Raw genomic sequence first — 25977 nt, forward strand, 5'->3', positions numbered from 1 at the left:
AAAACTTGAGTAAATAAAAGTTTAAAAGTTCTGACTCCTAGGAGCTGCTTTACTAGGAATTCGACTTTCTGCTCAAATAAGTGAGGTAAGTCCAGCTAGTTAGGTTTCTACTTTTATTAGTTTCATATATGGGACATCAAGTATTTTTATTTTTTCCAGATCCGAGAAGATGAAGCTTTCTGCACTGGCCCCTGTTCTTGTGGGAATATAAAGAGAAAACCATGCCTCTCCACTAATGTATTAGTGCCCCCTAATATACACCAGATGATCAATAAACTGCATAAAAATTAAATCAAACTGACAGTCTTTTAAAAATGGGCTCTAAGCAGAAACAATTGTTTTAAAGACTGTGGTGTCTGGAGTATTAAACTCACGTGCTGTTGTGTTATTAATCTCTTTGTTGGAAGCCAGTTGATTTCCCCTGCCTGTGTCTGTCAATTAAATATTCAGCATCGCAGCCACAATGGAAGGGTTGATGTTTTGGAATGCGAAAAGTTGTTGTTTTTTTTTTGAGACGCGCTGTTGACAGTTCCCTTCCATGCCACAGCATCTCCAAAAAAGCCATCGCATCTCCAAAAGCCGAGCAAGGCAGGCAAACCCAAACCTCTGCCGGGGGCTGCGAGAGCGCTCCGGACTTGCAAAGGAATGAGTTCAGCGAGATGGGAGAAAGAGAGGAGCGCTGGTAAAGCCGCCAGCAGAGCGACACAGCAACCAGAGCGGCCAGAGTTGCTATTTTCCATTATTAACTAAACACACGAGCCGGGGCTGCCCGTAGAGCGCTGCCTCCACCTGGAGCTGGCCCCGGCGCCGCCGAGCCAGCGCCGGGAGCGGGGCCCGTGCCGGGGGCACCCCCGGGGCGCATCCCCGAGCCCACAGTGCCCCCTGCGCACCGCCCGGGCTGCTCCCCGCCTCGGGCAGCGGGGCCGCGCCGGCAGCCAGGCACAAATGAGAGCAAATCACCGAGAAATGAGCGTCTCGGGGTGCGGGGGTGCCGTGCCCGGCTCTCCCCGCGGGGACCCCCGGCCGCCCCCCGCGCTCCCCGGCCCGGCCCGGCCGCTCCCCGGCTCCCCCGCTCGCTGCCCGGCCCGGCTCTCCCGGCGGCCCCGCTCCGCTTTTGTTTGTGAAGCGGCGCGGCCGGGGCACGGCCGAGCTCTGCCCGCCCGCCGCCGAACTTTCCCAAAAGTTTTTTTTTTTTTTTCCCGGGGAGCGGTGGTGGGGGGTGGGTGCGGGAGCAGGGAGAAGGGGCGCGGAGCCCGCGGTGCTCACCCATGACGAGGCAGAGGCAGTCGAGGCAGATGAGCAGGGCTTTCTTGCTGCTGCTCTTGGCCGGGTTGTTGTTGAGCGCCGGGCTGCCCCCATTCTTGCTCTCCGGCGGGATCGCCTTGTCGTACTTGTAGCTCTGCATTATCGGGGGCGAGCGCCCGGGACGAGCCGTGCCGAGCCGAGCCGGGCCGTGCCGGGCCGCAGGGAGCCTGCTCGGAGCCGAGCCGAGCCGAGCTGAGCCGCGCCGCCGCCGGGCTCGCACGCCGTGCGCCGGGGAGGTGCTGCCCGCGCCGCCGGAGCCGCTCCCGGCCTCTCCGGTGGGGCACGGGAGGCGAGAGAGGCAGGCGGGTCTTCCCAAGGAGAGACGAGTTTTAAAAAAAAAAAAAAAAAATCAAAGTAGCAAAACAAAAAAACCAAAACAAGCCCCAAAAAAACACAAAACCACCAGGAAAGCAGCGAAAGGGGCAGCGAGCGAGAAGTTTGCGGGTTGTCCCAAAGGCGGTGGAAAAGTCCTGGAGGAAAAGCCGGGGGGAAGGATTTAAAAAAAAAAAAAAAGTGTGTGTATATATATATATATATTTATATATCTCTCTCTATGTATGTGTGTGTGTGTATATGTGTAAGTATCAAGGTCTCAGTCCGGGAGAAGGTGCGGGGGATGCTGCCCCGGGGGCAGGTGGGCTCCGCGCTGGGCTCCGCTGCGCTGCGCTGGGGGCTCCCGCCGCGCCCGCCCCGGCCGCTCTGGGAGCCACCGGCTCGGTTCTGCACTTTTATTTCGCGAGGCTTTCCACCCCTCAGGAAAAAAAAAAAAAAAAGAAAAAAAAAAAAAAGGAGGGGGGGGGCAAAAAATCAGTCACTTCGCCTCGGATGGGATATCCAAGTAAGCACAGCCCCTTTCCTGCATCTGACATTTTACATAGATAATTAACTCCACATTTTTTTCCTGAGGGAAGTTTAAAAAGAAAAAAAAAAAAAAAGGAGTTAGGAACTAAAGTTTTCTCTCGCAAACCAGAAGGAGGGAGCCTCTAGCGTTCGTTCATACAGGAGTGCAGGGGGGAAAGGAAAACAACCAGCCGATCCAAGGCTGGAGGACTCCCGAAAGCTGGGAACGGTGCAAGGGGCAGAATACTGACAACAAATAACTTCATAAACATTTTTCTCATGTTTGTTTTTCTTCCTGCCCTCTTGCTCTGTTCCTTGTGCTGAGACAGGGGACGGGACATGATGTGTGTGGTGCCCGCAGACCCTGGCAGACCCCAGCGGGGCGACCCCGGGCTGAAGTTTTTGGCTGTGCCACCCTGCCAGGTGCCGTCTCCGAACCGTGGCGGCTTTGCCCTCCCGCAGCAGCAGCACCACCTCCATCAAATGAGTGTAACGAGAGAGCTGGGTGAGGGATTGTTCTGTTGGTTAATCGCTCGTTTGGGCTAATTAAAAATCATCAAGGAAGTTAAGGAAAGGTTTCCCGAGCTGGCAGGAGGGCAATGCTCTGCTCCGAGCAGGGGTGCAGGAGGTGGGGAGAGAGCTGCTACCTCAGGACAGTGTTTACCACTTCTCTTATTTTTGGGTCGTGCATTTGACCTCAGGCTCTCACCTGTGTGCTGGCACACATCCTGCTACATCCCTTGGTGTTTTCCAGGCAAGGAGAGCCCCCCATCAAGGCCCCCCTTCCCTGCTGCTCCTCCCGGAGCTGCGGACTATAACCCGAGCGCTGGAGAGTGCCCTTGCCTGGGCATGGGCAGGTTTTCCAGGAATCTGTTTAGACACATCCATGGGCACACTGAGGCCAGCCCGGGAGGGAGGAAGAAAGTGAACCGGCTGTTTTCAAATTTTACTTTTATATGTGCGGTGTAAAAAAAAAAAGGGGGGGGGGGGGGACAGATCTTAGACCTTCCCCCAGTTCTTTCATTAAAGCCTCATTGATGCCTCAGTGAGGTGAAATCAGACGCCACCTCTCCCCTTGTCGTTGAGGGACTCTTTTGCCCGTTATCACCCCATGGCACTGAACACAAAAGCATCACTTTTGGCCCAAAATGGTGCCAATCACCCACCCAGGGGGCCGAGCTGCCCAAGAAGGAGACATCTCTAAGTCTCTCTGTATTTTCCCTGTGCGTGGCAGAGGTGTGGGTGCCTAATTTAGGCTCCTTGGATGGCTGGAGCAAGCGGAAAGAATCTCCACGTGGGAATTCTGCCCCAGCTGTGGGCACACTGCCCAGCTCAGCTCATGTCCACTGTGGGGCCAAGCATCCACCTTCCCCTCACCCTTCAGTGCCTGGCCCTGCCTAGGGGAGCCCACAGATTCCAGCGGCTGGCTCCAGCCTCCCCACATCCCCAAATCTCCCGATTCCCTGGTTTAAATTCCATTTTGCGTTCAAAGCAAGGAGGAAAAAAAAATAAACAAAAATTGAGACTTATCATTGTAACAGCAAATAAAAATAAAAAAAGAGGCTTTCTTGTACTTTCATGGAAATTGAAATTATGGGTTTTGTATTTGCATTTACAAGACCCCTCAGGCTACTTATGTTTGCATTTTCATAACAAAAAGATTGTGCTGTTAATTGATGCAAGCCAGGGCACACAAATCTGAATCTTGGGCAATTTCTTAAGGGAGCAGTAGCCACAACTGCCCAGTTCACATCTGACATTGGGTAAGTCAGCAGTGCCAAAAAGCAGCTTCTGTGCCTTTGTCAATAATATGCAAGAGATTCGTTGGTAATAATTAATTGTTTATTCATAAATGGAATTATCAAATACACCATGCAACAGTATCCTTCAAGACTTCAGCATTTCCTTTCAGTCAGTCTTGAAATTCTCACTGTGGACTGAGGTTTTGTTTTATATTAATTATTTGAACTAACTGAGTTTGTATTTCTAGTGAATTTTTCTCTGCATTTTTGAAGAAGGACTGATTTTCACCATCTTCCTACCCCAACTGGACCAAACCTCTGGTGAGCAAGGAATACACTGATAAAATTTCAGGGAAGATCAAAAATTGTTGTACCACTTGTTCTTTCCCTGATCTATTTCCCAGTCCAACTGGGATTTGAAAAAGGGAATTGAGTTCTATTCATTCAGTCTTGTCATTTTAAGAGAATCATCTCTTTAAGGCTACTCCTGGAATGGGCAAAGGGGCAGGAACTTGTTGCTGGCCCTTTGTCATTGTATTAGTGGGACAGAACTATGTGGAAACCTGTTCATGACGAGTCAAGAACTTAAAAATTGAGAGGAGGTTTTAGTTACTTACTTACCATGACCAGTCAACATAATCCCGGCCAAAGGGTATCTGCCAAAAGAAAAAAAAACAAAACCAAAAAACCCAAACCAAAAAACAACAGTAAAAATGTTCTTGTATTTCCCTTTTTTCTTTCTTCTCCATAGAAGAGGGTGCTCAAGTAGGACAGTAAGGTTTGGTTTGGGGCAAGAGGAGCCCAAACCTCTTGCTTGAGAGGTTGTGAGAGCTTGTGTTTCCACCAGCTGCACAGGGTTGGTGTGGGGAGAGAGAAGGGAAGGGAGGAGGCTCCAAATTCTGCTCTGAAGCTTGCAGAAGTAGTTTATACCACACATTATTTAATGTAAAATAACCATTTATTGGAGCAGGGCATGAACCTGTAGCCTGCCCTTATGCTCCTGCTTACCCCACACTGCTCCCCTTGGCCCAGGACAGCTTTAAGGTGTCCCCACAACGTGTTCCATCAGTCCAGCATTAGTTCTGGGGTGCAGAGACAGCCGGGCAGCAGCACTGCCCTTGGCCAGCTCCTGGGAATGCTCCTTGGCCAGGCAGGACATGGCCCTGGTGCTCTGGGCTGCTCCACTTACAAGTGTAGAGTACCCCAGAATCCTGGAATGGTTTGGGATGGAAGGGATCTTCAAGATCATCTCATTCCCCATGGGCACCTTCCACCATGGCACTTCCAGGGATGAGGCAGCCACAGCTTCTCTGTGCCAGGGCTTCTCCACCCTCACAAGAAAGAATTTCTTCCTCATACCTAATGTAACCCTGCCCTCTCTCAGTTCAAAGCTATTCCCCCTTCTATCACTCAGTGTCCTTGTCCAAAGTCCCTCTCCACTTCTCCTTTAGGTACTGGAAGGGGTTCTAAGGTTTCCCTGGAGCCTTCTCTTCTCCAGGTTGCAACCCTTCTGCTCTTCCTGATGTGGATGCTGCTGCAGAGCAGTTTGATGCCTGAAGTGTGCCCGGTGGGATGCTCAGTTTGATGCGCTGCCCAGTTCCAAGCCCCCCCTTCCCCCTCAGACCTACAGCCAGGTCTTCCTTGGGAACCCGCTTTGCTTTTCTGTCACAGGGAGGATTTTGGCAGCAGCTCTTCTGGGAGAGGGGACACGCAGTGTGGGAGGACCAGGCCCTGCCTATTGTATTTCTAGGAGCTGCTAATGACCGTGGCTACAGCAATCCTAAAATAAGAAAGCGAGCTGATTGTTATCCGTTATCTGAGATTGTTCCCCACCGAAGGGGGAAATCGGAGCACAGTTACGTGCTGCAACACCAGGTGGCCTGAACTGGAGTCACAAGGCAGAAATACCAGTAAACTTCTGAAAAGTCCGAAGCTCAACCACCGCTACCCTGTTCAGGGGTATTTTTAGCATCACCAGCTGCTGCTGCTTGGAGAAAACACCCTCAGAGGGGCGGCGAGTGGGGGCATTGCCCTGCTCACCCCGTGGCAGGAGGAGGTTGAGGGCAGGACACCTGCCGTGTCCCCTGCCCGTGTCCCCATGCTGGACACCGGCGCCAGGTTGTCCAACCTGCACAGTCAACACTGCCCTGTTAAATTTTTACAAAGGCTGCGGTCAGACCTGTCATTGCAGAGAAAGGCAAATAAAAGTGAAATCCAAAGGGGGCCCAGTTCTGCCCTCCCCAGGGCGGCTGGGAAGGATCAAGCCTCATAAACCTCCAGGTCATTAAAAAGAATTAGCTGATAAATGTCATGCTGATGCGGCGTTTGGTGCTGCTCAGGAAGTTGGAGATCCAGGCTGATGCAGGCCAGGAGGGTCAGCCCTCAGGCACGTGCCTCAGTGACCCGAGGGTGGGACATTGTGTGGTCACGGACCCGTTCCTGGCATCGCAAATCACTCCGGGTCAGCAACATTCAATTTGCCAACAACTTAAAGTCCAGCCTGTTTTGAAACCAGCATCTCTATTCCTGCCAAGTTTCACAACCCTGAAGTTTCTCCCTAATTTAATTTAGTTCCCCTAAATCTTGCTGGCTCTTGACATGACTGGAGGATTTCAATTCGCATTATTGCAGAAATGAAAAAAGGAAATAAATTTCAAATGACATGATCACAACAAAAAAAGCTTGAAAATGCGAGCTCGAAATCTCATCCGAAAGATCAAAACATAGAAGCTGTAATAAAGGACGTTATTTGATTTAAGATTTTCTAAAGACCAAATCCCATGATTTGAAGGAGCCTGACTTATAATTTGGGGACCCTGGGGACTGGTAACACCTTGTGTACAGTCACGGTTGTGCCTGTCTTTCGTCTACCATCCCTGTCTTCGAAAAGGAGAATAACAGCACCATCTACTGTCATTTCACAGCATTCGCTTGGAAATGCCAAACTCCAGCTCCATCGAGGCGCCTCGGCAGGTCATGGCCCAGTATTGACAGAGAAACGACCAAACTTGGACTGCAAAAATCAAAAATCAACAGTCTCAATTATTACTGATGCGTGCTAATTATGAAAAATTTCAGGCCTCAGTAACACACCTCCCCCCCATAGCTGTGGCATTGAAAAAAGCATTTCAACAGAGCAGTGTTTTGATATATTTCCCCCAAATCCTTTCACGTGTTTATTAGCGTAGCCTTGAAGGGCTGTCTGTAGAATTCCCGATTTCTACCGCGGGCAGGCATTTTCACCGTCAACAACAGCTCATGAAAGAGGTGGAACATCACCCTGGTTTCCAGCCTGGTAAAATCCGGGTCTGTGCTCGGGGCTGGCCAGCTCCCAGGAGTTTGTTTGAAAGTCAAGAATGTGCCACGGTTTAATTACGCTGCTAGGCCAGAGTCTAAATGAAAGCTCCGTTATAAAGAGCAGTCTCAGAGGAGAGGTCCACGCTCGGGTTTTTCTCCCCCAATTGATTACTGGTTAACTCGGGGTAGTTAACACGTTTGTAATGTCTGGTCCGGGCACTTCCCAGGTATTTGTTGCAGGATACAAACATTTGTGGTTTATAAAGTAAACAGGTCCGCCGACATTTTTTCGGCTTGGATTTATTTCTGGTCGCAAACCGTCTCAATGACCTGGTTGAAAATGCTCCGCATCCAAGTGAAAAGCGAAAGAAAAATTAATATCTTTTTTCCACGTCTAGACCAAGCCGTTTTTATGGGCCACCCCGCAGCTTTTGGCACCACCTTCAAGGGGTGAAGCCCTGACGATGAACACGGGTGTTGGTGGGGCAGGTGTGTGGTGGCCACCGTGGGGCAGCAGGAAAAGTGATGCTGAACATGAGGCTGTGCCTTCCCAAAGTGAATCAAGACTCTGCTTTGGTGGGATGGTACTGGAGGGATGTGTGTGTGTGTGTGTGTAACTGGGGAAGCAGGGAAAGGCTTTTGAAAGACATGACAAGGAAAAAAAAAATAAAAGAAAAAAGTGTGATTGGTAAGATTGGGGTTCATCAAGTGATGAAGCAGCACAAGAAAAAAGTGAAGCACGTGGTCCCACATGTGGGGACCCTCTGTCCATCCTGTCTTGCACAATTATACAACAAGAAATGGAGTTTCACCAGGGCAGAGCTCCAGCATCACTCCACACATGACCTGCAAGGGCCAGCCCAGGTATTTGTATACAATGCACGAGTCCCTGGGCTTATCTGCTCCCAAGTCTCTCTATCTTGAGAAGTCATTGTCCACCAGCCTCAAGAATCTCAATGTGTTTGCCAGGGCCAGGCTGGACCCTCCCCAAATATTTGCTCCAGCACACAGACTGGGTTTGCTGGTCATCTATCTGTGCCATGCAGTGCCAGGGGGATGTAAAGAAGATACACAGCCCAGTTCTGCCATGGAGGAATTTCCCTGCCTCTGCACCAAAACACGGAGAAAAGAAGTTTTTCAGGCACAGCCCTGCAGTGCTGTGGCTGAGCAAGGTTTTGCCATGTGGTGACAAAATTTAAGGGTTCCATGGCAGCAGCTCCTTGAGGGGAGGGCAGGACCTCACTGGGCTCTGAGTTCTGCACCAGGCCTTCAAGGGGCACAGCACACACACAAAATCTCACCAGCAGCCTTCAAAGCCCGCTTTTTGCTCCCATTTATCTTATCCAGTGCTCCACTGAAGCACAGATTTACATAATACACACCTAATATATTAATGTCGCTATTCATCGAGAGGATCTAGACACTGTTTCCTTTGAAAGTCTTGCCAGAAACGATCAGGCTCCTTAAAACACAAGAGGGTTTTTATAGCTCTGAAAAGGATTTGCTCTCCCATTTGTATTCTGAACCCTTTCACAGAGGCTGTTTGCTTCCGTGATAAGAGCCAGGCCCAAAAACTGAGGAGTGGTAGGATCCACAGTGTGGGTTAGTAGAGCATTACAAAACTACAGCACTCCAATTACTGACTCAGCATGAACCAGTTGTTTCACACCCCCATTCTAGCTGCAATTCTTTCCCCAAAAATTTTCTTGCAACACAACATTTTAATACTCAAGCCTTGTCACACTTGTCACACACATTTCCAGTTAAAAAACTTTTTCATTTTCCCTCTAAGTGCCCAAACTTCCCTTCTGGCTTCAGTTTTCTGTGCCAGTTTAATTTTACTTGGGACAGTGGATTTGCAGAGGCTGAAGAAATGTCTGTAAAGAAGAAAAAAAAATCTGTTCAGGTAATGATATTGACCTTAATGCAGCTCAAATGACTTTACAAATGCACACAAAGTTGCCTTGCAGACCATAGCATCAAACCACTAGAAGGAGGCTATTTTCCCTGTAAAGCCAAGCAGATTCCCTGGGATATATATCCAGCCTATCTTTTCCTTTATTTTGAACGGGATGAAGAAATACTTGCTTTTATATAAATTTTTGGGCATAAATTACTCTTCCCCCCAAAGATGGACTAAGAAAAATGAGAAGCACATTGCCCACTTTATTTTAAATAGTGACAATGATCAAACCTTGGAACACTTTTTTGAGTATTGGGTTAGTGGTCGATCTTTCTACCTTCATGTCTTGCTTTGTGGTGCAGCTGAACACAAAGTATTTGGCTCAGTACAGGAGAAGATGAAATTAGGTGGCTTCAGCTATCCGGAGACTCAGACCATGGCATTAATGGTCTCTTCTGATCTTCAAAATCTGCAAATTTGCTCTGAATCAGGGATTATGAAATAGCAAAGAGTAAATCCCTCTAAAATTGGCAGCAAATGTCAGGGACTACACTTTAAACACACAAAGACACAGGTTCACTGACTGTCATTGCCCAACAGTCCACAAATAACTCGAGTGCTCCATCAAGGACCCTTTATCTCCTTTATCAGAATTGCCAACATCAAACACTGAATGTCAAAACCCTCCTGCTTCCAAACCACGAGACTATTTTGAAACGCTGGTATTCAAAAATGAAAGAAAAAGAACCTCCCCCCCTCAAAATGATGCATTTTGGGTTCTCATTTTACCCGTCCTCACCTGCCCACCTTTCACCAGGCACACTCCCACCTTTACACCCTCCTGACTGCAGCAAATTCTCGTGCCACAGGCTGCTGGGAAAATGGGGCAAAATGCTTTTTGGGGTGACAACCCCAACTGCAAAAGCACAAATCACACAAGTCTGAGAAGGCACTGTGTTCATTTGGGTTTGTTTTTATCTGCTCTTCAAGGACCGCCAGCCTGGGTGGCTCTGTGACTGCGTGTGCTTCTGTGGGCACCTGACAAGCAGCCCAAAAAATACTGGTAGGTCATGACAGGCATTAAGGAACCTGGCCCTGATTTTACTCTTTTCTACCGTACTTGGGTGAAAAGCTCCTCATAATGGCCCTCAAAGAGAAAACACGAAACACAAAATGGTTTGGGTTGGAGGGGATAGTAAAGATCATCTTGTTTCAGCCCCTGCCATGGGCAGGGACACCTTCCACTGGCCCAGGTTGGTCCAAGCCTTGTCCAGCCTGGCCTGAGACACTTCCAGGGATGGGGCACCCACAGCTTCCCTGGGCAACCTGTGCTAGGACCTCAGCACCCTCACAGGGAACAATTTCTTCCTTCTACCTAATCTACCCCTGCCCTCAGTCAGTGTGAAGCGACTGCCCCTTGTCCCCTCCGTATCCTTGTCCAAAGTCCCTCTCCAGCTTTCTTGGAGGCTCTTTATGCACTGGAAGGGGCTCTAAAGTCTGTTTGGAACCATCGCCAGGCTGAACACCACAGTGTTCTGCAGCCCTCAGATGATCTTTGTGGCTGGACTCACTGCAGCAGCTCCGTGTCTTTTTATGGACACTCCACATGGTTTTTTCCTATTTCTTGACCCATTCTTGCTCATGTTTTCCACACTCAGACAGCACCTCGGTGGCTGAGCAGCTGTTGTTCCCTGTATCACATACCCCACCTGAAGGCAGGAGAGGGAACAGAGCAAAACAGAAGAAGAGCAAAGGAGAACAGAACTTAAACTCGCATGAAAAATAATTGCATAAAAGGGGAATCTTGCTTCCTAAAATAGGCTGGCACCAGGCTGTAACACGAGACCCTTTAGCTGATGCCAGATGAGGAGAGTGAGCTCAACATGACCGCCTGCCCTTACAAGAACTCAGCCTGGACAACACAGAGCTCTCTCTGCTGCGGCTTAAGACCTTTGATTTCAGAAGAAAGCAATAAACAGCACCTTGCTTCAAAAGTTTCACGATCCATAGAAATTAAACTGGGCCAGTTCAAAAGGCTATTATTAATGTGCCTTCTTGTGCAGATATGATCTCAAGAAAAACACACATCTAGGACTAATAATAACAAATAATAGAGTTATTCATACAGCTGCTGCTTACATGATGGCAATTTCCCCGTAATTGCAGGCACAGGGAATGGGCACACAAACAGCAGTCTGTAGTGCCTCTGCCTGCTCAGGGCTTGGGTTGAAGCTATTTCTTGTAGGTACATATACTTTTGGGAAGAGAAGTATTTCAAACTCCAGCAGAACCTCAATAAAGCTCTCCTGCATCCCTGCTTGATGCTGTGTTCGCACCAGGAAAGCACAAGGAAAAGAAAAACAAAAGGTATGGACACAGAGGTGTTTCAGAGGGAGAATGGTTTCTGGGCAGTGGTGAGATACTCAGACCTGAGATAAAGCTGGAGACAGAGTAGAAAGGCTCAGGAGAGGTGGCTGTAAAGTCACCTCCAGGATCTGGTCCTGGGCACCCTCCTCAGCAGGGCCAGAGCACAGGAAATGATGCTGGCAATCACCCAGTGCTCATTAAGCTGTTAAGGTCACCTGCAGAGTGCAAAGAGGGCAGGGAGGGAGCCTGGTGTCCCTCCTGTGGCTCCTGCACCTCCAGGCAGCCACCCACGGCCACGGCCACGTAACCATTACCTGTCTGCTCCTCACACCTTCGTGTGCTTTTGAGCCCCTTCCTGGATGCTGGCCCTTAGTGCCACTGCCCTGAGCCAGGGGTCAAGCACAGCTGCCTCTCCTGAGGAACCTGTTCATGTCCATGGCTTGGTTGAGAGGTGATAAGAACAAATTTCTACTCAAGCTGGAGGGCTGGGGGGGGCTAATCCCACCCAGCAGAACACAGATGGGTGACAGGGAGAAATGCTTATCTCACATCAGCAGGAAGACACCTGCAAGGTAAAGAAAGAGGAGGAAAAATCTCCCAGGCAAGAGTTGTCTCTCATGGTGCTTCTGCTTTCACCCAAATCCCATCAATGGCCTAGGGACTGTTTGGCTTATTTAGTAAACAAGGTGGAGGATGCAAAGGTAATTCCCTCAGTGGGAAATGTTTTCCAGCTCAGAGCAGCTGCATTTCCAGTCACCCCAGGCTGCACACCTTGGGGGACACCACACAAGCAGAGAGCAACGTGTGCAGTCTGCTGTGTGTCCAAGCACCCACAGGGCTGGCAGCATTCAAAGGAAAAAGAGGATGGGTGAGTGCATCCCTGCAGGCTTGACTTCTGGATGGTGCCTTTGCTTTTCCCTCTGTCACAATTTTTTTCCTGTCCTGGCAGCCCAGCACTCAGCTGAGGTGGTGGAACAGACCTTGGAGGGGGCTGCAGCACAGTGAGATGGCAGCAGGAGATGGAAAAACTCCCAACTCCTCAGCCCTTCGATTTCCCCCCTCATCCAGATGGGATCCTCATTTTTTAATCCAGGTGCCATTATAATTTCAGAGTCCAGGATTGCATTTGGGAGCCCAAATTCCCACCTTGGATGCCATCTAGTGCTGAGTGCTGAGAGCAGAGGAAATTCCCAAGGTGCCTGGAGCTGCCAGGAGGAAAATCATCTCCACTCCTCTTCCAGGGTCTCCTGGCTGGTTCCAGACTTTATTTCCCAAGACCCCACTGAAAATCACCTGTGATTTGGAGTGATAAAATTTCTTCTAACCACCTCTTTATCTACCTTATTTTGTTTTTTTCTCTAATTCAGAAGAATTTCAGGAATAAGCAACCACATTTGCAGCACAGACTCAGGAGATGGGATACCTTTAAAAGGAAATATTTTCTGGAGTCATCCAAAATCTGTTTGGATGGTTTTGGTTCCCTGGAGATGAACCAACCAGCTGAAGGGCTGGGGTTGGTCCCATTGCCAGGTTGCAGGGGCTGAGGATCCTCAGTCAAACCCCAAGATCCAGGCACTCTGAGGAAGAGGGCAGTGTATTTTTCCCAATTTCAGCACTATCGATTTGTCCATTTCCCAGTGCTGCTGGTTGGGAGGTTTACACTGGATATTAGGAAAACTTTCTTCACCAAAAGGTTTATCAGGTGTTGGAATAGGCTGCCCGAGGCAGTGATGCAGTCACCATCCCTGGAGGGATTTAAAGGATGTGTTGATGTGGCACTTGGGGACATGGCTTGGTGGTGACCTTGGTGGTCCAGGGCTAGGAGCTGGACTCAATGACCTCAAAGGGCTTTTCTGACCTAAATTATTCCATAATTTAATGATTTTTCCATGTGATCTCTACAGAATGGCCACCCCACTGGTGACCACAACACATGCCAGTCCATGAAGTCCTTCCACCACCCACACTCAGTTCCCAAAAGCATCATGAGGCTCTTTGAGGTGAAACCCCTCCCTCCTCCTCCACACCTCCCATGTTCTGGGTGCTCCCAGGGAGCAGCCCAGCTCCGTCTCACCCAGCCCAGGTCTCACCTCTGCACTGCAATGCAGACATACCCTCAGGGCACGTCTATCCACCCCGCTCAGGCTGCTCTGGAGCTGGCAGGGAGCAAGTCAGGTCTGGTTTGGGAGCTGCTGGATGGCTCTGGGGTGCAGAGCCAGCCGAATTAGCCTGGGCACTGCCGCAGCGGCTCCACAGCTCGGGGCCAGGGCAGGAGGCTGCACAGAGCTGCCCCTCCACAGCCTCCTGCTCCTCCACAGCTCCCCATGGGCTGTGGCACGCTCCCACCCACCCATCCTCCTGCTTTCCTCTGCTTCCACTGGCATTTTGCCCTCCCAGAGCTGGCATGTCCCTGCTCTTTCTGCAATGAGGCCATTCCAGCACCTCTGGGTCGTGCGTGGCTCCCGCCTCATTTCAGGGGCACAGAGGGACTGAGCCTGCTCTGGGAGAAGCTGAAATGATTCACTTGCAGCCTTGCCTGCTGCTTTATTAGCTCTTCTTTTTTCTTTTTTTTTTTTTTTCATCTGCAGCTTCAAGCGGGGCAATTTTGAGATCAAAGCCTTGCCCTGCTCTAATGGCTCGGCCTTCACCCGCACGGGAGGCCCTGCCTCCAGCCGAGAGGTGAGACTCGGCCCCAGCCAGCGTGAGCCGACCCGCGGAGAAGGCAAAACTGGACTAAATGCTGCTCTCACTCATCCCCGTCCAGAGTTAATTGGCTTTAATGTGGGAAGAACATACCTGCCTGAGTGATCTTGGTCAGGCCCTGCAGTGTATTGAAGAGAACCCACTGCATAGTGCTGCCTGTGGAATACCTGGAATAGCCCTGACCTGAGGAGAGCAGGAGTAGCTGGAGAGTGTCCTGAATGGACAAACAGAGGGCAGGACGCAAGGCAGGGGGCTGCTCCATCTCCCACCAGCATGTGGGATGTTTGTGTTGGGCTCCTGGAGCAATACGCAGCTGCGATTTGTTTAAAGATGTTGTGCACACTCTGTCTTGTTTCTTCGACATATTACCAACAGTTTCGCATGCGCCCTTTCCCCCCTCGCTTCTGCAGGACAGGAGGATTTTAAATGGGGCTGTGGCTATCACAGAACCATGAAATAGTTTAAATTGAACTTTAAGACCATCTGCTTCAAACCCCCCTGCAATGAACAGGGACACCTTCCACTGGCCCAGGTTGCTCAGAGCCCAGTCCAACCTGGCCTTGAACATTTCCAGGGATGGAGCATCCACCACCTCTCTGGGCAACCTGGGCCAGTGTTTTACCACCCACACCATAAAAAGATTTCTTCCTTATATCGAGTCTGAATCACCCCTCTTTTAATTAGAAACCACTGCTCCTTGTCCTGTCACAACAGGCCCTGCAAAAATGTCTTTCCTCTTCACTTTTTGAGGTCCCCATTTAAGGTAGAACAGACCTCCCAGGCAGCTGGAGATGCTGGTAGATGTTGCCCAACCTCATTCAACACATCAGGAACAGCACAACCTGTACCTGGTCAAACTGTGAAGATTAACCTCAGGTGAACCTGCACAGAAGGGTAGTGAGACTTCATTTTGGCTTAGACCTGCCCTAGTAAAGCTTGGCTTAAATGGTTTCGGAACTGTTCAACAAGAAAATGAAACCAAATCTGTCAGAAACAGGTGCATTTCTGCACAGCAATTCTGGGCAGGAAAGCAACAGGGTATGGGCAGAGCCAGTCTCAGCAGTTACATTGGAAGGTAAGTGTGGTCTACATGGCATGGTTGAAATCCCCAGCCTGGGAGAACAGGAGAATATCCTAAGGCTGTCCTAGCTGGATCAGAGTCAGCTCCCCCTTAGAACGGGGTCCCAAGGCAAGCCCTGAGCACTGCCCTCTCCCTTGGGTACTGGCTGAGGCCATCTTATGTGTGACAGCTCAGGAATCACTCTGAATCAGGAGCAAACCAGCCACCCCCAGATCTGAAATGAGCCCAGTCTTGTTCTCATAGACCTCTTCCATCATTCCTCATTAACAGAAAAACACTCACTCTTTTTGCTCTCTCACATGAGCCAGAAAGCAGAAGCACCGTGCTGAAAGGGGTCCCTTTTCCTGTTAGAAGCTGTATTTATTTGTGCTCAGTGTGTTTGATGTGTGTGCTGCTGATAAAACACAGGCTGTGGTTTAACAAATCAGTGCAACAGCCCTGATCACAGCCCCTCTGAGCAGAGGGCTGCTGGATGTTCCCTTATCTAATCTTTCACACTTCACCATTTCTTCATGTAAAGCATTGATAATTAAAAATGCAGGAGGAGATGATGATGAGGAGAGATTAAAGAACTTGAACAAAACAGTTGAAACAATAATAGCATTACATTACAGGGAACAATGTTTTCTATTAGCTAACTGCTGTGCAACAGTGCTGAGGGATCGCAAGCTATGGCTCAAAGTCCCTCTGTGTTAGGTGACAAGAGCTGCCATGAAAAGCAGATGAACTCCCTACAGGATGCAAAAGGCAGACCGGGCAGCTGTTTACATGCCCAATTTTTCTGACACAGATCCCTAATTTCTTCATAGCTTTTTGCTGAATTCCAAAGATTTGAGGTGCTCTATTCTTCAAGCTACTTTGCATTTTATAAAAAAGAGATTTACATCAGATGATACATCAGTTAAAAATAACTGGGAAATATCAAGTAATCATAAGTACATGTCCCACAGGTTCGCATCTCTTGAATACTGAAATAATTCTCACTAAGCAATGAGTCTCATTTTTGCCCTTGGAAATATTATACACAATTCCTTCTGTTTTGATGGGGGTTTTGTTTTGGAAAGCTGTCTTAATAGACGCTGCTCAGTGTTTATGTCAGAGAAGGCAGACCAAAAACCTCTGCTTTGCAGCTGGAGTAGGATGGGATATGAGGTTAGTTCTTGTGGGATTTTTTTCTTAGGATTCTGTGCTGGCTTTGGCTGAGGTAGAGTTAATTTTCTTCGTAGGAGTTAGTATGGAGCTGTGTTTTGGATTGTGCTGAAAACTGTGTTGATAATACAGAGCCTCATCCTTCATAAAAAAAAGGAAAGCATTGGACTCCAAATGAAGGATAAGCAGCAAGAATCCAGACTTCGAGCTGTGAGTTCCACAAAAAAACCCCAAAAAACACAGGCTTTCTTCATTATGGCTCAAGAAGCACCAGGGCGGCCTTAAGAGTAAAAATTGCTCCTTCTGCACGTGGAGACCCAAAAGCATCCCTGTGCAAGAGCCCAAACCTGGCTTAAACTGCATAAGCAGCCATTAGCCAAAAATCCCATCTACCATTCCCTACCGGTGTAGCTACAATCACTTTAGAAAGGAGAAAAAGCAACAGACAGCGTTTATTTATCAATTATTATTGTGAATACCATTCCTCAACACAATTACACTCCTGGTAATGAAATACTTACCCCTAAACCTCCTGTGGTGTAGCTTTGAGCCATTCCCACATGTCCTATCACTGGATACCAGGGAGAAGAGCTCAGCACCTTCCTCTCCATGTCCCAGGGACTTGATTCCAAATGAGACAAGCCCAGCATCCTTAGCCCTTCCTCCCAGGACATGTCTTCCAGCTTTGTTACCTCCTCTGGATGCATTCAAGGATCTTCAGAAGGAGCAGGACATCTAAAAAAAAAGGGAAATTAGTCAGACTGGACACTTTATAAACTGAGAATAAAGACTCACAGCAAATATGGTCAAGTGAACGTAGAGCATGAGACAATTGAGATGTAACATACAATGAGGATGTCAATAAATAAAAAAGCCCTCAATACTAGGATGCATTAATTTGTTCAGCTAATCTCTCTGCTTCTACTCACCCTAACTTATTTAATGCCTAAACCAGAATTTGAGATGCAGTCAGGGCAAGTTAAAGGCACATCAAAAGAGGTGAAAAGGATCAGGAGCAGCATTTTTTCCACTATAACCTCTTGTATTTTACAGCTCTACCTCATCAGAGCCCATGATCACACATGGGATAACCTTCAGCAGCCAGGTTTGCAGGTTGTCCTACAAGACACGCTGCCAATCACTGTATCAATCATTGCTCTCTTTGTTTTTCTCATGCTTGTATTCCAAATCAGACTTCCTCAGCAAAGCTGCTGTTGAGTCTCAAGGAGGGTTAAATGGTTTTCCAGCTGATCCTTGGCCACAGTTTCTTTCCACTCTGCTCAAAGCAAGGGCCAAATCCGAGCCTGGCTCTGCGCCCTCTGCTTTCGGTATTACTTGATAAGTTCCTTTTGTCTGGAAAACCCTTCAGATTTATCTCCCACTCCTCCCATGCAGAGATAAGAGCCAAATCCCAGGCACCTTCACTGAACATGTGCGACTCAGATGGTGGGGGAACACAGCAAGGCTCCATTTGCACGTGCAAGGCTTACAAGGCCCAAAGTCATCTGCTGTTTCCTACTTGTTACACACCCCAGCCTGGTCCATATATGTCACTGAATTACTCAACGGGACCTCATTTTGTGCTAATTAAGCTTTGTCACTGTAATTCCTGCACAGCAATACGTGCTGGTGTAGGGCTCTCAGGGGAAGCCCACAAGATTCCACCTCCATCTGCGCCTTCCAGATTTTCCCTCCTGGCCCAGGAAACTTGGCAAAGACATTTTGACTTCTCCTCAAGTGGGCTGTGAAAAAATGAAGATTCTCATCTGAGAGCAGGTCTCCAAAGACTTGTGCAGAGGATGCGAGCACGGCTCCCACAGCCACGCCAGCCCCAAGGCTCCCATCCCAGAGGGCATCCTCAGGCTGGAAGCATTCCACGGCCTCAGCAGAGCAGGAGGGATTAAACCAGGATGGCTGACTGACAGAAATGATAAAACCAGATTAGGAGATCTAATCTCGAGGCAGCAGGAGCAACTGATGGGAAGGCCAGCTGTGAAAATCGCTTTCATTTACACAAGGCACGAGAATGGGCCAAAAATGCTACTGTAGGATGATGTCTGGTATCACATGAGTGGGTTAGAAAATATTTGCGGGATTATTACAATATAGCGTTTCTCCAATCAATCAGTAAATTCCTGACACAACATACACTGAAGTCCATGGGAAAAGCCAACTGCATTCAGCAGGCATTGGGGAAAAAAAAAAAGTGGAAAATTATCCTAATGCACAGGCTTGTAATAGGACACAAGTAAAATGATATCCCTGCTTATAAAAGCAGCCATAGCAAGACTGTAAAATTAAAACTGATGGACAAACACACAATACAGCCTAAGCAAAATATGATATCCCTGACTATCTAGCTCTACTGCTGCACACATCCAGTTAGGGTGTCATGAGGCTGCTGCTTAGGAACACAAAATAGAGACAAAAGATTGTTATTTCTCATGGAGGAGGTTTTGGGTTGCTTGTTTTTAACATGGATGGTTAAATGTATGTTTATTTTCCCAATACACTGCTGGGTTAGTAAAGAAAGAACTGGGGAGAGGTTAACTCAGAAGCCTGGGAAACAGGGAAGACAGCCTTTAATATGTGGGGCTTGTGGTTTATCTTCTGATTGGTAAAAGTAAGAGAAACGTCCTTTTGGTGACAATTCTTTGGCCCTTCAGCCCTAACTCATTGTGATTTTTCCATGGCAGTAGGACACACGGGTTGGAGGGGAATTTCCAATTAGGAAATTAGGAATGCTGCAAGTTGGTGTTGGTACAGACATTTTAGAGGGTTTTGTACACAGCCAGGTTGCTGTGCTGTGAAGTGTTCCCCCGCTTTAGCTGATGGATCACCACTGCCCATGGAAGAGGTCTCACCTCCCCATGGAAGCACATCGATGCCAGGGAAAGCCTGGGTGCACAAAATTCCTGCAGAGCAGCCGAGGGTCAACAAGTTCTTGGACAATGGCAACTTGTGCTAAAGCCTTTAGCAATTATTTCTCATCAGAGCTGCTGGATAATTAAGGCTCCTCTCCAAATGAGTGCGACAGCTCCCGCACGTTCCCCACTACGGCCGTGCCGAGCTCAGTGACCCACATAAACAGTGCTGCTGCAGCCTGGGATGAGCCTCCAGCTCACAGCCACACTAACATGCCACTCATGGAACCAAAATCTGGTTTGTGGCAGCCTCTGAAGGCCATTACAGACATGGCACTTGTCGTCCTCAAAGATGATCCTGCCAGGATTGATGTGCAATGAGGGGAACACACACTTTTCAACCAGTCAAAAAAAAAAATCTGAATTTCTGAGTGTACATCCCAATGCAAAAACCCTCTTGGCTGATTTTCCATCTCTGAGAGGCTCTGCAATTTATTTCCGATCTGGTTGAGTTTCAGGCTGATGCAACAGAAGGGGAAAATCTCTACTTCTCTTGTAAATAAACCTGCAAATAAATCGAGCCATCCTGTTGCCATGCCATCCTAATTCATAAGGCAAGATTTGCTCTCAGTTCCACCTCTCCTTGCTGTGCACAGGTCTAGGAATATATGAGAGACCATTCAATGAATGTCTGCAACTTACACCCACTCCATCTTCATGCCACTGCAACCTACACACAGCTAGATTCCACTCCCCGGACACATTTTCTTGATTCATGTTCAAAATCTGAGTGAGTGAGATTTTATATTTGTCCAGACTTTTTTCCCCTGCCTTGCTGGCTGCCACATGGCAGGAATACAGATGCACAAAATGTTTGGGAAGGTCCTGATGAACCCATGGCCACAGTGTGAGCCCCTTCCCTCCTGGAAGGTGATCCCTCTGTCACTGATTGTGGATATCCAAAGTTATTCAGGCTGCTCTCTCAAAAGTATATTCAGGGGGGAAGGGGGAGGGGGAAAAACTTCAGCTGTCAGAAATGGATTTTTAATTTGATTTTTAATCAACCATCTTGCTAATGCTACTGTGGTTTCCCACATCTCCTACCAAAACTCATTCCCAGGATGGAACCTAAAATGCTTTTCTTAAAACCTGTAAGATATTCTTATGCATGGAATCTCTCAATCTTTTTTTCCCCAGTAGCTGATTTATTAAAATTACTTAATCTCAACTGGACCAGTTCCTCAAGAACTCACCCCAATGGCTTCTGAAGGAAGGGGAAGCCTCCATAAAATATCAGAGACAGAATTTCACAGCCATAACAGCGAGGGAAGCATCAAATCTAGGGACATAATCACATCGAGTTCCTGATGATCCTTATAATGTGGGGGATTATTTAAAGTCATCCATCTTCCAGATTTTTTTTCCAATTTAATAATATTTGAAAGAAGCCACTCAAGCCTCTCCAACCAAGATTTCTGATGCAAGAACTCCCCACCGCAGACCAAAAATAGCAGAATTATGAGCGTTAAAAGTGTCTAGCAAGTCTTTTTATTTTAATTCATATTTGAGAAAGGTTTCTAGCAGCTGGGCAAAGTAAGAGCTGTATTCATAAAACCCTTGGCTATTTGCCACACAAATGGTGCTTTTATTGAGCAGGGGGCAGTGGTGGTGGTGGGGGGGGGGGAGAAGGGGAAATGTGCCTATTCCACATCAGGAATGTGTTTCTCCGATTCATAAATCCTCCTCCTCTCCCCCAGCTGACTGAAGGAAACCTTTCTCAGTTTGCCACTGTGATGAGAGAGGGTGAGAGCGATTCCCTGAGAGTGCCAGGGCCAGGCAGAGAGAGGCATTTCAGTTAAAACAACACGGTTATTAAAAACACACACACACACACACACAAACAGGACTATGTGCTACAGCCCAGCCCAGGGACAACAGCGGGGACAAATCTGTCAAAGGTACAGCCAACCCATCATACTCACAGCCTGCCACCAAGGGTAATGCCCTGCCATAAATACAGACATTTTTCAGAACAGGTCTGAGAGTTTCCAGCCTAAAATGCCCTCTCAGACACAGGCAGGGAGGTGGAATGAGTTACGAGGATGGGGAACTGAAATGCAGACAGATTGAGAGCTAAATAAAAATAATATAATACCTAGGTTTACTTAAAAAATGGTGATTGGAGGTGATATGTTGACACAACTGGAAATGGGAACTAGAACTCCTGATTTCCCCCAGGTAAAGCTTTGTCCTGAGCTGCAGGTACCACAAGGCACAAAAGATGCTCCTAAGATGCAGAGGAATATCAGCTCCATGGGCTGTTCTGGGCTTAGTGACTTCCCAGCTCAACCCTGTTAAAAGTGGAGCAGTTTGGGTTAATAAGAGAGGTCTGACTTTTGGCTGATTCCCAGATGGGGAGCTTGAAAGCAAAAACAAAATAACATCTTCCCCAACAAAAGCCACTGAAACATTTAAGGCTTGGCAGCAGTCAAGTGGAAGGTTTGGATGGGGATTTTTTGACTTTAGCTCAGCTCCACTTCTCCTACTTTGGGCACTCCAAACCTTAACTGCACGTAACCCTTGAGAACTTGCCCAGCATCCCACAGGGGCTGAACTCAAATCCTGAGGTCTTGGCTGAGACATGAACCAGGCACTGGACGTGCAGGGACTGAGCTGACAGCATCCCTCCACCCCAGGCAGGAACATCTGCACTCCACAGCCCCGTCCAAATAACAGATTTTGACACTTCAGTGAACCCCACTTCAAGTATTTCTTCATCTCATGCCATCTGTGTGTGGTTTAATTTTAGCCCTATTCTTGTCCTGGCCATTGTGGACGTGGAGAACATGCTGTTCCTCCCTGTTTGATACAGAAAATCCTTCAGATGGGGCAAGGAAATAGTGCCTGAGGCTGCAAGGTCACAGATCTTTAAACAGCATTTCATATCAAGGTCAAAAAAGGCTGGGTCTACTGTACAGGTCTAAACTCTTCCTCAGTCTGTCCTTGGAATAGATGTTCATGGGTGCAAAGTGAAGGATGAGGATAAACTTCAAACTCCTCAGCAGCAAGTGCTTTTCCAGTGGAGCTGGGATTATCTCATAGATTATGCCCAAAAAGAAAACATACTTGGCGAGCCAAAAAATGCTACTACAAGCAACTCACAGAGTCTCTGATTTTGCCTTCACCCTTCACAAGTTGTCTTCCAGGATGTGCTGCTGAGGCTACAAAGTTTCTGCAGGAACTGTACTGCCCACAACTTGCAAAAAAAGGGGGGTAAAACAGCATGAAAGTAAAAAAAAAAAACCACCCTGACTTTTCCATATAGTTCACCTCATACCCATATTGGGCTTTGTATTTGGGGATAAGTCCTAAAAGATTGATTGCATGATTGCACTAAAGGGACTAGAGCATAGAGAATAATAGAATTTTTAAGGTTGGAAAAGACCTCTAGGATCATAGAGCCCAACCACAGCTATCTGCTTTAAAAATAACCCCCCAACCAAATCATCACACTAGTCACAGGGCATATAAAAAGATAACAGGAGTTCATCACTGTTACATTATAATGGGTTGAGGAATCCAATTACTCATTTGTGCCCTTCATAAAAATCTTATCCACAAGTCTCATTCTCGTGTAGGAGTAATCCTCTCAGAAATAATGTCCTTCTCTTGCTGCTGGTTAGAGTGTTGTGCACCCAGTGCTTGCACAGGCAGGCAGTGTCTCCTCAGCAGCCTCCTCATGAAATGGGTGTTTATGATGTGCATGCTTAAAATGTTCTATTCTCAATGCAAGTATCACCGTCCTCCTTCCCCACTCTCATACAGAGTTTTCAGCTCACATCCCCACCAGAGCATCACCACGCAGATTTTCAGCCAATACCAAGAGGCCATAATAGGTTCTGGACCCACACCCATTACATTTTTTTTGAATAATGCTGCTTGTTCCATTATATTACACTCTCACAAGATTGTATTTGAATAACCAATAATTTTAATAAACCCCAGAAAAGTTAATTTCCAACACTGTAGCGCAAATGGTTCAACATCTGCTCTTGGCTGCTACATGGGCATTTGATAAATGACATCACTTACATAATATAAATGGGAATTGCTTGGTTACAAATCTAATGTGCATAAGCTACCTCTGATGCATGCAGTTTCTCCAACATTCAAAAAAAAAAACCAAACCCATTTCACGTGTCACAGTTTACCCACTGCTGCATTATCTCATTAACTATCTCCTCCCAAAACAGACTGGGAATGCAAATCCTACTGAAAATCCACAGATTTAGGGCACTTACAAGGGTTGGATGGCATGTCCCAGAAGTTGAGCTTTTGTGTTAACAGATGTACAGCATCCCTGGAATTTCTTTTTGGTGACATTGAACTGGAAAAATACAGCACCCAAATGTGGTGACAGGGGCAGGGTGCTCAGGTGGGAGCTGAACACAACTGGAGATATTCAGCTACAAACCCTTCTGTAGGTTCATGATGGTGGCTGAAGTCAGTGCTGCAACAGGCAGCACACAGCTGTTCCTTGGTGCCCTCCCAGCCCATCAGCACCCTGCATTTCAAAAAAAATTCCTTTTGAATATCCAGTGAAGGCAGTTTAGTGCCTGAGAGGATCACCAGCAAAATGTCAGCATGAGCCAAAGCCTCTGTGGGAGCTGCAAGGGATCTGTGTTTCTGCCCAGGACTCCTGCATCCTACAAAAGGGTGCAAAAAATTTCCATCTTTTAGCACTCAGACGTAATTTGTCCTGTAAATCCAGCCCTGGCAGCAGAGCAGGGAGAGGGAAGGGCCAGGTATTCCATGGCAGCTTTCCCTGTGCCATCGCACAATCCCTGTCTGTGAGCAGGGTGGATATGCAGCCAGCTGGACTGGGGGGGCTCCTGGCTGGCACTGGGGTGAAACAGGAGGCACAGGCAGCAAAGCAAGAGAGAACAAGCCCTGGCAGGATGGATTTAATCAGCTCAAACCCAGAAAACCTGACCGCTAACTCGCAGTGTCTGAAAAAACAGGAGACAACTGGCCACAAAGGAACCAGAGGCATTGGAGGATGCCCTCCCCTAAAGAGAGACATATATTCTGCTCTCAGACAAGGGATTTCTCAATGAGCAGGGAAAAAGAAAATAGAAAAAGAAAAACTTCTTGGAGATTGCAAACACCCAACCTCCAGCTGGACTGCACGACATACAGTCTACATTTGATTTGTGTTTTAAATGAGCTGCAACGCTACTACACAAAACAGATCATTCAGAGATGAATGTAAGCACGGAGAAGAGATTTCTACCCTGCTTCACAGTCAAATACCATTTTGTGCGATCTGCACCAAAAATAAAAACGCCACTTTGCCAGACACTGGAGTCTCCATCTCCTAGCAACACGCCCCACCCAGCCTTTTCCTTGAGACCCTTCAGCTCCTGCCTGCCAGCACAGCTCCCTTCCCCCGTGTCTGGAAATGAGGTACCCATGAGAGATACACACACATATATGTATGCTCTTAAAAGCCAGAGGGAAATTAAGTAAACCTTCTCAAGCCTGAGCCCTGGCACTGCTTTCCAGGAGCATCCCAGGCTCAGCTCTCACCGACAGTGGACAGGGTGGAAGGCACTGACCCACCTGGGGACATCCTTGCTGCCAAGCAAAGGCCTTTCTGTGAGTCTCCTGCAAACCTTAAGTCCCCAAAATATATCCTGTAAGTTCAAAACCTGATTAATTTGATGTTTCTAGTAGACAGCTTCTGTGTGTCAACAGGCAGTGGAAACACACGTGACATCAGCTTGCTCTGAGATTTAGTGACCAGCTTTCAGGAAACATGCAGGACAGCAGAACAGTGCATCTCCATGCAGCAGCTCTTGTTAAACATATTAGTTTAACCATTAAACAAACACCACTCGAGTTCACACCTCATTGTCTGGTGTTTCATTCAGGCAAGAGCCAGGGCTTGCCAGGACTGGAAGAGGAGATCAAACAAACCCCAAAGACAGAGCAGAGCTGCCCAGAGCTTGCAGGGTAAAGGCTTTGCATGGGCTGACAGCTTTGCGGCTGCCTGAAGAAGGCAGAGCTTTCTCAGGCGTTCCAGGAGATTGTAGCTTGGTATCTTATCCAAAGCTTACTGTTTGTAAAAGCTGTTTCTCTTATGCCTTCACGTACATCAGTTGTTCTGGTTGAGCAGAGATGGTTTCATTATACTACAAACGGCTTTGTGTTACAGCAACCTTCCTGTTCTACCCCCAGCTTGTTATTCTAGTTATTTATGTTATTGGATTTCTCGAATTAAGTTGCCGCTTTATTATTTATGATAGCACAGTTGCATTGGCTAGCCATTATTTTATCAGGGACCTTGTGTTTACACATACTGTTCCAGCCTCCCAAACAGCTCTTTTTTACCTTGGAGCACGGATTGCATTTGTGACTGCCTTCTGCTACTTGGTGCAGATGAATTAGAAACAAAGAGCTACAAATTAACACTATTAAAATGCGGCAGGACCACTTTTCAGATACGCTAGGTGCCGATTTTGGTGTTCAATCATGCTATCTTTTGGGATGAGAATCCATCCTTTTTTTATGTAAGCATAAAATGTGGTGCAGACAAAGTTTATGTTCTGTGTAGGAGATGAGGGAGAACATCCTGCTTTCACTGTTGAATCTTTTGGAATTCTGGCTGAAACTGTCCATTGAGTGCTCCTTGTCTCCCAGCCCAAGGCACAGCTGGGCCTCAGA

General features: G+C 47.7%; 1 protein-coding gene across 1 annotated transcript in view; it reads right to left on the reverse strand.

Moving 5' to 3' along the window:
• Positions 1-2021, reverse strand: part of PLPP3 (phospholipid phosphatase 3) — a 43630-nt gene extending 41609 nt beyond the window's left edge. Inside the window, exon 1 of the mRNA XM_066192877.1 lies at positions 1267-2021. Within this exon, the coding sequence (XP_066048974.1) occupies positions 1267-1405 (139 nt within the window). The 5' untranslated portion in view covers positions 1406-2021. The remainder of the gene's footprint in view (positions 1-1266) is intronic.
• Between the last annotated feature and the right edge of the window lie 23956 nt (positions 2022-25977).

The sequence above is a fragment of the Chamaea fasciata genome, unplaced genomic scaffold (assembly GCF_029207755.1).
Source record: "Chamaea fasciata isolate MVZ Bird 193981 ecotype frontalis unplaced genomic scaffold, bChaFas1.0.hap1 SCAF_10, whole genome shotgun sequence".
Lineage (NCBI taxonomy): Eukaryota > Metazoa > Chordata > Aves > Passeriformes > Sylviidae > Chamaea > Chamaea fasciata.